This window comes from Adiantum capillus-veneris, chromosome 2, assembly GCF_014529385.1.
Source record: "Adiantum capillus-veneris isolate H3 chromosome 2, ASM1452938v2, whole genome shotgun sequence".
Lineage (NCBI taxonomy): Eukaryota > Viridiplantae > Streptophyta > Polypodiopsida > Polypodiales > Pteridaceae > Adiantum > Adiantum capillus-veneris.
Window position 1 is genome coordinate 14,537,903 of NC_140932.1, and position 14,069 is coordinate 14,551,971.

A 14,069-nucleotide genomic window follows, 5' to 3' on the forward strand; every position below is an offset into this window, starting at 1 on the left:
ATTGAGTAGCCTTGTTTTCATTGTCAAAATTTGGTGGTGTGTCGATACCCTCAGCCCGCATTGTTGGCACTGGCTGCTTGCAGGGAGTGATATAGGCGTGGTGCCTATGAAATGTTGTACACAACTTTTAGGCTTTGTGAAGCTATTTTAAGATGCTATTTTTCAGCGTGCCATGCTTGCAATATAATAGCGCAAGGAGTGCAAGGTATGCTCTCTCTCTCTCTCTCTCTCTCTCTCTCTCTCTCTCTCTCTCTCTCTCTCTCTCTCTCTCTCTCTCTCTCTCTGTGTGTGCCGTCGTCGACGAGTTAGTGACGACCTTGTTAATGTAGTCACATCAATATGAGGGGGCCGGGTGTGTGTGTGAGTGGTCCATTGGTGGTGCAGAACGTTTGGAAATGGTGTGTTGGAATTTGGGTTGGTAAAGGGGTTCCATAAAGTTATGAAAAGCTCGAGTGATTGGAACATCTGAGGTGCTTCAAGCCTCAAGGAAAGTCGAAAGGACTTATACCTGGTGTCGAAAGGGGCGGGCGTTGGGTGTGTGTGTGTATGTGGGGTTTAGCACGTTGACATGAAATTAAAGTAACGTATATACATGAAAGAAGTATTGTGTACAGCTTGAAGGGTGGCTGCAAGCTCATGCATGGCACGTTGTGGTGCCCATTTCTCCCAATTTTTCAACCGAACGTAGGCAACACAGAGACAACTACTTTACAAAGGCCGACTGCACGCGCCAGCTCAGACGCCACTATGAAGCAGACAAAGATTCAGTGAGAGGAATTTAGGGTTGATAACCATTAAGGGACGAGGCAGTTATCAACGCGTAATTAAGAAGATTAGAGTGAGATTATTGGGCGCCTCATTTGGATGTGTGGGCACTATAACACTCATAGTTTTGGGCTTGTGGTTCATCAATGCAGAGGCTGAGGGTGATCTGCAGCGCTTCAGGTTATAAGGCGCAGCAGAGGGATAAACTTGTGGTTGTTTAATTGCGTTTATTAAGCTTGTGGGTGATTCAAGGTGATGGGTTAAGATTAGCAGTGGGATTAGTGCCTGATAGTGTAAGGACAGCAGTGACATCAGTGAGAGGTTTATTGTTAGTGCAGAAGCTTTGAAGTTTAATGGGTAGACACGTCCTTAAAGAGGAGGAAGTTATTGTGGATGTGGGTGTTGACGGCAGGGATCGAACTGGCGACATCATTGCAGTTGCTGCTCGAGCTGCCCTTGATCTGTAGGAGGAAAGAAGGGTGGTTGAGTGTGTAAGTTTGTTGATACCAAGGAATATATTGTCAAATACTTTAAAATTTTTAAATGTAACCTAGTAATTCTTTTTGGTTTTTATATAACAACAGACAGTGTCTAGGAGACTGGAGTAGTGCAAAAAGAAAAAGTGAGAAAGTGTGGTCATTAGAAAACCTAACGTATGCAAAGTTTCTAGCATGCTAGTGTGGCATAACCAAGCCATGATATATATTTGACTTAAACAATCAGCCCATTTATGGCCCAGTAGTGTGGTTTTCTTTAGCTGTTACAGAAACCCAATGTGCATGATGATGGTATGGCTAGAACAAAGAATATGCGCATGATAGCATTAATCATGAGAGCTAATAAAGCACCTGCCTTTAGAAATTTGATTTTGGCATCTAGTAATTTGCATCGATGTGGAAGGCGTACAAAACTATGGTGAAGACTAATTTTTAGACTATACTTAAATTAAGATTCTCCAACATAAACTTTGAATCTTTCCTACTATGAGGAATCATAGTATTGCAATGGTGGAACATCCCTTAAGTTATATACACATAAAAACAACACTTATGCTTGACAATAGATTATGCATCTAGCAGTGCCGATGCATATCTTGTCGAGAGATAAAACGACAAAACTAAGTTGAACTTAGGCTATGGTCGTGCAAGGCTTAGTTATCAATTATTTGGACAAATAACTAAACCCCATTCTTGGTAAATGGAGCATTAAATGGATAACTATGTCTACCTTTTGTAACTATGTCAATTTTGGCATAATTGTTAATAATTATAATCACATCCTGGTATGTGTGTGTGCGTGTGTGTGAGAGAGAGAGTGGTCCATTGGTGGGTGGACAGTGGTGTGTTGGAGTTTGGGTTGGTAAAGGGTTCCATAAAGTGAGGAAAAGCTCGAGTGATTGGAACATCTGAGGTGCTTCAAGCCTCAAGGAAAGTCGAAAGGTCTCAGGGGTGTCAAAAGGGGCGGGCGTTGGGTGTGTGTGTATGTGGGGTTTAGCACGTTGACATGAAATTAAAGTAACGTACTATACATGAAAGAAGTATTGTGTACAGCTTGTCTAAAAAGGGTGGCTGCAAGCTCATGCATGGCACGTTGTGGTGCCCATTTCTCCCAATTTTTCAACCGAACGTAGGCAACACAGAGACAACTACTTTACAAAGGCCGGCTGCACGCGCCAGCTCAAACGCCACTATGCTATGAAGCAGACAAAGATTCTGTGAGAGGAATTTAGGGTTGATAAGCATTAAGGGACGAGGCTGTTATCAACGCCTAATTAAGAAGATTAGAGTGAGATTAGTGGGCGGCTCATTTGGATGTTGTGGGCACTACACTCATAGTTTTGGGCTTGTGGGTCATCAGTGCAGAGGCTCAGGGTGATCTGCAGCGCTTCAAGTTATAAGGCGCAGCAGAGGGTTAAGCTTGTGGTTGTTTGATTGCGTTTAAGCTTGTGGGTGATTTAAAGTGATGGTTAAGATTAGCAGAGGCATTAGTGCCTGATAGTCTAAAAACAGCAGTGAGATTAGCGAGAGGTTTAGTGTGAGTGCAGAAGCTTTGAAGTTTAATGGGTAGACACGTCCTTAAAGAGGAGGAAGTTATTGTGGATGTGGGTGTTGACGGCAGGGACCGAACTGGCGACATCATTGCAGTTGCTGCTCCAGCTGCCCTTGGTCTGCATGATGATGAGAGGGATCTGCAGGTGCCGCTGTTAATGCCGGCAAGCCCCGAGGAGGAGAAGGCAGGATCAGAAGCTCCGCCGGACCTGAAGGAGCGTGACTTGGAAGAGGAAGATGACCCTGATGTGCAAGCGGAAATTATCACCCTTGTCAGGAAGGTGAGTCTCCCTAATCTACTTCAGAATCCTTTTCTTTTTTTTTCCTTTCTGTTTTCTGTTTTCTTTAGAGAGAGGGGGGCTAGCACAAGAATTTCCATTTGGGTTTTACATGATATAATGAGTCCTGGATGTCATGTTTTCTGTACAAGTCAAAGAAAGGTTACTGGAAGGGTTTAGAAATGGCATTATTTTATAGTTATATTTTGTATGCAACCTTTGGAACTTCCTGAAGATACAACATGAAGGCAACGAGAGCGCGTGCGGCAGGAAGGGGGGGATCGTCATTCTAGCAAGATTAACAAAACCCATGATACTTTGAAGTTTGGACCTCAATGGTCAAGCCCTCCAAACTAGGGAGCAATCTGATAAAGCAAGGCAAAAGGAAAAGAAAAGGATCGGCCCGGAAGCCAATTCAAATAATTTGCTGTGCTTACCATAGTTGCTATTCCTACAATGGCCAGCTAGCACTTGATAAACCCATACAGACCCTTGCATTGAAGTCATGACTGATACACTTTGTGATTATGATAGAGGATTCTTAACTCCAAGAACAGGTTTTTGGTCGATGGCCTTGGTGACCATATATGGGCAAATGCCATTGTACATCATCTCCAATCTTTTAATCTTGTATCAGTCTCAGAGCTAGTTAACTATCCTCTTGCCCTATATTTAATCCATATTTCCTTGCTTAGCCCTTGATGGCTCACATTGCTCCACCTTTCTTGTCATTTAAATTGAAACCACTCCACCGTGTGCATTGATAACCATTGTTATGTAAGTATTGTCCATACCAAAATTTGAGGCCCATTAATCTTTTGGCGCTCCGGTATGTATTTGTTCATGCTATAATTTGAGGCTCAAAATCCCATATTCGAGATATGGCTCCCCAACATCCAAAACTAGACATAGGCAGCAGTGCTCGAAATTTATCATCGCCCGTCCTAAGCCTCTAATTAGTGTTGTTTCTAGCACTCATACACAACTTCATTTAGTCTTGGTCATGCTTATGCTTATGACATTTCTATGCTTATGAAGTTTTGTGCCTCTCATCCTCTCTAAGCTCTCTCCTCCTCCTCTAGAGTCTACTTTCCTCTCCTTGTCTCCATCTCTATTCTTACTCTCCTCTCTCTTTTTCTCCTTCTTCTTCTCATTTGGTTTGTTTCTTGTCTCCATTGTGATCACAATATTAAATTGATTCTTTGGATTAGGTTTGAGTCCCTGATCCATTCTAACTCATACAACCCCATCGTATCCACTTGGGCTACAGGTTATTCCCACCAGGAATGTCTATTTTTCGTGTTCTATTTGAAGGAATTTAGCTGGAGTACAATCTGTACTAGATTTTGAGTCTTGACACACACATTGTGCAAAGCTAGAAGTACCATAAAGGGTGCTTCTCCCACATGATATGAGAGAGCCCCAAAAACCACACACACACACACACACGTGAATTCATGAAGGCTAACACTTGAGCTCAAATTTGCATCAACGTATGTGTGAGGTCATGCATGGGGATTTTGAGCTCATTTCCAACCCTTGAAGGGTTGAATTTGTTCATAATGTTGCCAAATCTTAAGCAATGTTGTCTCTTAAAAAAATTACAAATTGGAGGTGCCGCCCGTCCCGGGATGGGGGGGACCCTCAAAAATCAGTAATGTAGCTTGTCAACTCTCAAAAATCAGTATAGGTGTAGCTTTTTGCTGCCCTTGATTTGTTTCCACACTTCCACTAGTAATTTTTCATGAAACTACACTTGACTTTGGCGATATCGACCTCTACATTGTAATTGAGCAAGAGAAACCTTTTCTCTTTTACTCAAACAGGTTGTCCACGTGTCTATTTTGGCCTCTTAAGCATGCATTCATAGCATAGCCTTTTTCAAAAAATATATCCTTGATTTGGGCAAATAAAGAGCAGCACTATTTGTTTGAGTTTGAAGGTAGAGAGCAATTCGGGAGCTCCTCTAAGCTTACTCAAGCACTAAACTATGGTTGTAAGACTACTCAAACGCAGATTTTATAAATATCTTGTGCCACTATGTAATAAAGTTCAAAGTTTATCATAACAGAGAAAATATGGGAGATGAGAAAACATTAATTAATTTTTAAATTGTGACACATGAGTTAACTTAAATTTAAATAAAGGGTAAAAAAAATATGTAATGGTGGAAAGCTATTTGTACTATCAATATATAGCATAGCATGGAAATGGGGGCATGCTAGTTTTTGTTACAAAATTCATTGAAATTTTTTGGAACTTGCAGTTTCAGATTGTACTATAATTAAAAGGTCTATGCATTGATATATATATATATATATAACATGATGTGTAGAAAACATGGCAACATGTTTCATAGCAGGCCATGCTATGTAGACACCACCATTACATGGTTTTACCCTAAAATTAGAATTGAATTGGAAAAATTGATGTCATGTTAAATTTCTTTTCAAAAGCCATATATATCAAAACAAGTTTTATTCAAGAAAACTTTTGCATGTATTTGTTGGCAGGTTGCAGGTGAAACAATTGCTAGTTTTGTTGTGATCTTCACCCTCCTGGCAGTCAAAATAAACACCTATGGCTATGGTGCAGTTACAACATTGGCAACTTCTTTGATAGGTGGATTGGTTGTTATGGTTGCCATCTTTTCTCTTGGTCATGTTTCTGGCGCACACATCAATCCTGCAGTTACTATTGCTTACACAGCAATAAGGCACTTTCCCCTCCAGCTTGTAAGAGATTGTTTTCACAAGAACAAGATTCTAATAAATAGTGACATATCTAGCAAAATTGTTAGGATTTGTTTAAACAAACTCAATGATGTATGAATAAAGGTTATCAAAAAAGTTGTAAAACAGGTCATGACAGGAAAATATACATCAGACATCGGGAAATCGGTAAAACGGGTCATGAGAGGAAAATATACATCAGACATCGGGAAATCGAAATTCATGTCCTTAGTAATCTCTAGAACTTTGACTAAAAAGAATATTTCTATGCCTAAGCCATCAAGACTAGATCAAAAGCTATACATGTAGCAAATTTTGTGTGAGTGAATCCCTTTTTTGGTACTTACTATATGCAAATGAATTTGTTTATAACAATAAATTTTAAGGCATATGAGTAAAGACCTCTTATATACTGAGGTTGAAGTCATATTTTTCAAAAATAAATGCTCAAAAGTCAAAAAAAATACCTACTTTAGGCTAATCCAAATGATGTAATTTTTTATGCTAATTTGGAATGCACTTTTCCAGATAAATAAAATGGAAAAGTCTATTCATATATCCAGTGTTACTTATATTGGATACAAATCATGCAGGCACCTTGCTATATATTTGCTCATTTGGTTGGAGCAACGCTAGCGTCTGGGCTAGCGGAGTTTGTGTTTAGCCCAACAAAACCAAGCATCATACTTGTGACGCCTATTGGCACAGCGCTACATTCAGTAGTAGCTGAGACACTGGGAGGTTTCTTGTTGTTGCTTGTTGCATCAGCGGTATCAACAGACACTCGTGCGGTAATAATTGATTTTGCAAGAGCAAATTTCCATTGTATCTTTGTTTGCATATTAGAGGTGGAAGCCAATTACTGTTTTAGCATAGTTTTGACTTCATGTTATGATATCAATAGAATTTCTATCATATAATATTTTATAAGCAAGCCTCTTGAACATAATTCAAAAGTTAGCTAGAGGCAATTATGCACCATTTTTTTTTTTCCTTGAAAGCAATGAGTGCCAAGGTGCAAATTTTGATCATTACCTCAATGCAAAGCTTTGATCCTAAACATGGTTTAACCTTATCTATATTTAGGATTGTAATTGTAAGGCTGCTCTAAGTATATTTAAAGACCATAGGTTTTGTATATTGCACTAGATTTAAATGTGTCTCTATAGCAAACAATTAACTAGCAAAGTAAAATTTTCATATTCAAACTACTTCAAGACTATAATCAGTGCAATATTATTTTCTAAGGCAATAGAAGTAAATCAGATTCACATGTGTGATTTCTTACAAGTTTTGTGTCATAATTATAGATCGGACAATTCGCAGGCTTAGCCGTGGGGGCCATAATTGCAATTGACATAATGATTGTTGGGTAACCTTCAATCCTCTCTCTCTCTCTCTCTCTCTCTCTCTCTCTCTCTCTCTCTCTCTCTCTCTCTCTCTCTCTCTCTCTCTCTCTCACACTCACACACACACACACACACACACACACACACACCACCACCACCACCACCCCCCCCCCCCATATGTAGCAATATATAGTCTCAAAACACTAAGCATGTGCTCGGGGGAGCTAGCAATCATGCCCTCATTTTGTCAAGTATTAGAGAATAAAGAGAACTTCTTTGCATAATTTGTGATAGAATTACATTTTTGTGATGATTATCTTTCCTTTGGTTCGATGGAATTTTAACTATGTTATGTGCACAATGCATGCAGGCCAGTATCAGGAGGGGCTTTGAATCCAGCACGAGCATTAGGGCCAGCAATAGTGAGGTGGAACTTTGAGCATGTGTGGATCTATCTTGTGGGCCCAATAGTAGGGGGCCTACTTGGAGCATTGGTGTATAGGTTGTTGAGGCCCGAGGAGGTGTACAAGCTAGGGGTGCATCGACCAATCCATCTACACTCCATCCATCGCTCTTTTCGCTCCTCTCGGTCCCTACTCAACAACCTTTTCATGCAAAATTTTTTCGCTAATAGATTATAGTACTAGTATGAAACCCTTGTAGGTCTAAAGATCAAAGCTCAAGAGGATCATGTGAAGCTCCCCAAAGGCATACTTTTGCACACACTTGACAGGTCTTGATGCAGTATTTGGCATTCATGTGCGGCCTTAAAATCGACAAGTGCAAGGGCGGGGGGGACCCTCATAGGCATCCCCTTTTGAGGCACTAAGCACCATTTTTTGTAGAGTCAAAAGTCTAGTGCTTCCTACTGGATACACCATTTAAAAACACAAAGTGGATAGCACATTCATAACCTTTATACACCAATGAAACCCTTTAAAGCCCATTGAAAAGGATACACATCCACCACAACCCTTGTACGCTAATTCACACCCCATTCAAAAGTCTTACCCCCTCAAGGGCCAAGGCGCACGACTCTATAATACCTTCATGGTAATTGACATGGATTTAATTGCCATGAACATTTTTTAGGAGATAATTTAGTGTCTCTCTCTCTCTCTCTCTCTCTCTCTCTCTCTCAAATAGAAAGCACGTGTTTTCAAACAAAAGAAAGGAATTTGAAGAAAGGAATTTGAACCGAGAAGCCTAAAGCTCTTTGTTGTACTCTGTGAATAAATTCTTGCCACCTTGAAATCTCCTTGTCTATCATCGACATTTTGTTTCAGTGCTCACTTGAGCTTGCAATGTATTAATCATAGAAAGTTACAAATAGCCCTGGCATATCCTTTGCACATGGTTCTCCAAAAAAAATACATCAAAGGGGTCTGACATCCCCGTCTACTCTTTCTTGTGTAGCTTGCAATGTTTATTCCTTGCCACTAGCACGTTCCAAGAATGAAATTTGTGTCCAGAGGCTCACACTTCTTTTGAAAGAGTGGTGCATTTCTAGACTGCCCGGAACTGCTCTCAATATTGTAGCTCTCACTATACAAATGTCGATCATGAGATCTTCATTGTCAATGCGTCTAGAGCCCATAGCAAGGTCACAACTAAAGAAGGGAGTTTCTAAATGTGTGTAGACCCACTTGCAGACCGTGCACGTGAATACTTTGATTTTTGGCCATCCTCAAAATAGGTGCGTGAGGGTTTCATTCGCGTGTTTCCATTTGACGGGTGCCTTCGCCTAAGCCTCTTGCTTTTGCCTTATCTCCAATTGGCATGAATTCAAAAAGCACTTTCCAAAAGAAACTTTGCCTTGCCACCTTCACATCCCGCTTCGGATTTTGCCTTCCAAATGTTTCCAGCTACTTGGTTTCATTTACTTGCATCCCACTTTTTGGACCAAATCTTGTTGAGGTGATCGATCTAATCCTTTGTAGAGCAAAGCTTTTTATAAATTGGTTTAGTATTGGGAAAACTAAAAAGCCTTTCTCTAGACCACTTCCAAGCTTTCCAATCCAATGGTATGGAGCACGGAGGAAGGGTTATGTTTCAAGACTTTTTCAAGTAATCTTCCAATGAGGATCTCTTCCTGGAGTGAAAGATTATTGCACAACTTTAGATGCTCCATTAAGGATTGCCAATCCCCTTTTTGATAATCCCAAAAAGAATCCAAGGTGTGAAGGCCCTTGTTGTTGAGATTCTTGGCTATTTCAATCCAATGGTTATTATGGCCCAAGCCTTCCAATATGGGTCCTCAAGGAGACCAACTTCTAGCAGTTCCTTTCTACTACCTGGTGTCTTCCTTCCACATGAGTGTATTTGCAACTTTATAATATTCTTCAATAAACTTTCCAGTAGATCCACTTAATTGAGCCTTTATACCGATGGGGGGGGGAACTCTATTTGTATGCTAAGGTTGGACCATGAGCCACCTTTCAACCTCATGTGAGCTTCCAAAACCATTTTCCTTGCCATACAAGCCCGGCTCTCTTCTGAATTGGTAAGGGTGCAAAAAAAAATTGCACATAAAGCCAGATCATAAGTGATAGGGTCAAGAATGCCTAATCCACCTTGAGCTATGGTTTAGCAAAAGAATTTTGCACACAAAGCCAGACCATGAGTGATACGATCAAGAATGCCTAATCCACCTTGAGCTTTTCAAGTTTATCAACAGTCGCCCATTGACTCCATTGCCACGATCGGTGCCTACAGTCAGTTTATTTCTCCTTGATTGGCTACAAGAAGACATTCCATTTTTTTTTGGGATAATTGCAAGAAAGGTGACATGAAGGTTATGTACGAGATGAAGAAGGTATTAATTATCGTAGCCCTGCATTGGAAAAGAGTTGGGATGAACTCTCAACGTTTTTTTTTCTTTTTAATTCTTTCTTGAACCCAATCAAAGGTTGTATTGTGAGTAGTTCCTCCCTTGACGGGTATCCCTAAGTGTCGAAGATGTTCGCTCTCTTAACAACCTCTCTAGTCCAACCTGAAGAGTCAAGATTATCTTCTTTCAACAAAGAGATGAGTCTTAATTTTTCTATGTTACATTGAGACCCTAACATTGTGGAAAACACATGGACAATCTCCAAAATATTTCTAACGTTGATCTCTTCTGCTTGGAGAAAAAGTAATGAATCATTTGTTGGAATTGGGGTTGCAGGGAAACACACACATCTTGGAGAAGGTGAAGAAGCTCAAGGCTCACAATAGAGAGTAGTATTGCTTAGTGCATGGCCCTAGAATAATGGACGTATGTAGAATGCACAGGGGAAAAAACTTCCAAGTGAGGGAAAAAATGCCCCGACGGTTCTAAGTGCGTCCACACACATCACTACCACATATGTATGGTAACAAGTCCCCCTGGGAGTGATGCGGTGAATGAGAGATGGCCCATAGGATATAGGAAAGTGCCATGCCGTGAGGACATGATCAATCCACAAAGGGGAGTAAGCCCAAAGCTTTGCGCGAAAATCTTCAAACTTCTCATGAGACAATGGGGAGGCAATGCCTTTGTGAACAGCTTTGCAAGGTTGTCATGTGTTGGCACATAAGCCAAGCTGATCTCTCTCTAACATAGTGGTAATGCACCTCAATGTGCATTTTGCGAGCATGAAAAATTGAGTTCCTCACAACTGCCAATGTGCTATGTCTGTCAGTGTAGATGATATTGGCACTGTCGTGTCCAATACCCAAATCAGCATACATACTCAAGTGTAGTTGTGAAGGCTACCATGTACTCAGCCTCACAATTGGAAGTGGCCATAGTAGGTTGCTTCTTTTTCAACCATAATATCCATGAATTTTTTAGCATGAAACAAAAACCACTCGTGGACACTTGCATGTCAAAACAACAAACCCAATTGAGTCTGAAAAAGTATATAAATTTGGCAGTTATGATCCTCCCTTGGGATAAAACAAACCAAGATGCAAAGTGCCGCTCAAGTAGAAAAAAATTCTCTTGGCATCCTTTCAATGCTTAGACCCTAGGCTATGCATAAATTTTTTGACATGTGAGACTACAAACTGAATATCCAACTTTGTATTGCATACATAAATATGGCATCCAAAGCAGCAGTTTGGTAAAGAGTAACATACATCGATAGATCACCAACATCGTGAAGAATCAATTTCAAACTTATTTCCATCATCCATGTAACTTGTTTGACACAAGAAAATACCACCATCACACTGCTTAAACGTAAGCCCAAGGAATGATGCAACAACCCCAAATCTTTGATCTCCTTGTGCCATGATGCTAGAGTGGCCATGGACTTACATTCAAAGAAATGCTTGATGTGAGGGAGTAGAGGAAAGTGTAGCAACATCTTTTGTGGAATTTTTTGTCTGTGGAGATCTACTCAATATCTCTCAAAATCACATTTTGCACACTTCTCATTGTTTATGTATTCCCCTTTAAAAAGAATGCAGTCATTAGGACAAGCATGAATAGAATTGTAATCCATCCCCAAGTTTCTCAAGATCTTTCTTGCTTCCTCTTTGGAATCTGGCATCACATTATCAGCTGGCAGTATGTGCTCTTTGAGCAATCTACACAGCAAAAAATGCAAAACACTTGTGTAAGTAATTTGGTATATCATACATTTAGAGTTTTTTATTGAAGTAGACACATTGTAATAGATCACTTGAAAAGTGATGTGACGCTACTGTCACTCCATCCAAACTTTGCTTGTATGTTGAGCGTTCAATCTAGACACGCATGCTCCACCATACAATGACGTATCGGCTTCACTTTTCATGTCATCATAAATAAGCCTTTTTGAATCCATGATCGTCTTGATCATTTTGTCGATCTCGGGCTCAAACATAGCCTCGTTGGAAATGTGCTCTACATGATCACCCTTCCAACTGTTAGAGGTTGCATCTTGTGGCATCATGTATGCTGCTTGAGTAAAGTGCGTGCGAACACGTCTATTGGGTTGCAAGATTGCTTCATATTGGCCAGTGTCAGAGTCTGACAAGTTGTAATTGGCAACAACTTGATCTATAATAGATGGGTCAAACTCGCCAAATTCGCGAACATGCTGGAAAGAAACACGTCTTGTCCATTGCACAGCATGTTTGTATTGATTACAAGGACATAAGATCCTTGTTGTTGAGAGATAGGTGTTTTGGTTGGATGGCCCCATCATAATGAATGTAAAAACCTTATAACCTGAACATAAATTTAATCTTCTATTGGCATCCTCCGTCTCTTATCTCTCTCTCTCTCTCTCTCTCTCTCTCTCTCTCTCTCTCTCTCTCTCTCTCTCTCTCTCTCTCTCTCTCTCTCTCTCTCTTAATCTCCCTCACATTTAAGAAACCATAGATCACACTGTAAACTACTTCAAATTCTCTAGCCATGTCCGATCCCCGCACACCTCAGTCTAGTGGTGCATGGAGATCAAAAATTTTGGGTTGTAATCTCGTCTTTATTGGTCAATGCCTACATTTGTGGGTACGCAAAATCTACACACCCACATCTACATGACAATACATGTAGTGGACAAAACCCCTTTGCCTCTTATTTAGTTGTAGCCATTCACGCCAACTTAACATCTCTTCACAGCAGCTCCTTGTTCGAGGGATTATTGTACACATTACATGTCTGCCTCCATTCTGAGTACCGTGCCATTGAAATTTTTCCGACCTAATGCCGCATCCGTGGAGAGAAAGAGAGGGAGAAATAGAGAGAGAGAGAGAGAGAGAGAGAGAGAGAGAGAGAGAGAGTTGTTTGCACATGTGAGCTGGCAAACAAATACATACCTAAACTCATGTGAGCTACATGCAAACTACTGCAAACATAGCCATAAACCTAACTTTAAATTTAAACCATAATCCTAAAGCTAAACTTTAATATAAAAACTAAATCCAAAATCTAATCTTAAATCTAAACTAATCTCTCTCTCTCTCTCTCTCTCTCTCTCTCTCTCTCTCTCTCTCTCTCTCTCTCTCTCTTTCTCAAACATGCATGCACATACACAGAACAAAAATACATACTTTTCAAATGAAAATTACTCCTGCTACATCGTCTGCTTTAGGTGATCTAATTCTTTCTCAGCACCATGAGTGCTCTCTCTCTCTCTCTCTCTCTCTCTCTCTCTCTCTCTCTCTCTCTCTCTCTCTCTCTCTCTCACACACACACACACACACACACACACACACACACACACACACACACACAAAAAGGAAACTTGATACTTTGTGAAAATCCTGAGTTATCCACTTTTCTCTTCCATCACTCAAGCTCAATAGAAGGAGAACGCTTTAGCAGCTAGTGTTGTTGCCTACCCTTTGAACATTCCAAAGCTAACTAGCTTTAAACACTTTTAAGCTCTACAAAAAAGAGAGAGATGGTTGGGCCTCTTGTTCAGCTCTAATGTAGAGTTAAATCCTAAACCTAACCCCAAAGCTATAATATTAAATCTAAACTTAACTCTAACTTAAATATAAAACTAAATCCTAAACCTATGTAGACTCTCTCTCTATATATCTCTCTTTTCCTCTCTCTTTATCTATATATTTCATAGTACGTCTATCTACAAGGACGGACATTAACAAAGCTCTTCACCGATCGATGCACTATTTTCTTGGACAACGCAAACATTAGCTTAGATCCACAAAGAGTTTATCGGATTGGTTTCATAAATCATTTTGACATTTTGAAGACGTTTAATATAACATTTCATTTCATATTCTCTCTCTTTCTCTATTTCTTTATCTCTCTCTTTGCTTTCTGTGTGTGTGTGTGTGTGTGTGTGTGTGTGTGTGTGTGTGTGTTCTTTGTTTACGCATGTGTGTGTGGTGAGAGAGAGAGAGAGAGAGAGAGAAAGAGGGAATGGGAACATGAGAGGGAGGAGAGTGAAGGAGCATACCTGACTCTCTTTCCTCTCC

At 40.2% G+C, this 14,069-nt stretch overlaps 1 protein-coding gene across 3 annotated transcripts; it reads left to right on the plus strand.

The window, feature by feature from the left end:
- The first annotated feature begins 657 nt into the window (after nt 1-657).
- LOC147462401 (putative aquaporin NIP-type) lies at nt 658-8,280 on the plus strand. 3 transcript variants are annotated; one of them, XM_086483822.1, is made up of 6 exons: nt 682-1,256; nt 2,884-3,094; nt 5,605-5,826; nt 6,417-6,614; nt 7,134-7,195; nt 7,543-8,280. In XM_086483822.1, the coding sequence occupies exons 1-6, from the start codon at nt 1,159-1,161 to the stop codon at nt 7,811-7,813; spliced, it is 1,062 nt and encodes a 353-aa protein (XP_086339948.1). In that variant the 5' UTR covers nt 682-1,158; the 3' UTR covers nt 7,814-8,280. The 3 variants fall into 3 exon arrangements, with proteins under 3 accessions (XP_086339952.1, XP_086339948.1, XP_086339951.1); XM_086483826.1 differs by lacking the exon at nt 5,605-5,826 and having other exon boundaries at nt 658-1,256; XM_086483825.1 differs by lacking the exon at nt 682-1,256 and having other exon boundaries at nt 2,301-3,094.
- The last annotated feature ends 5,789 nt before the right edge of the window (nt 8,281-14,069 follow it).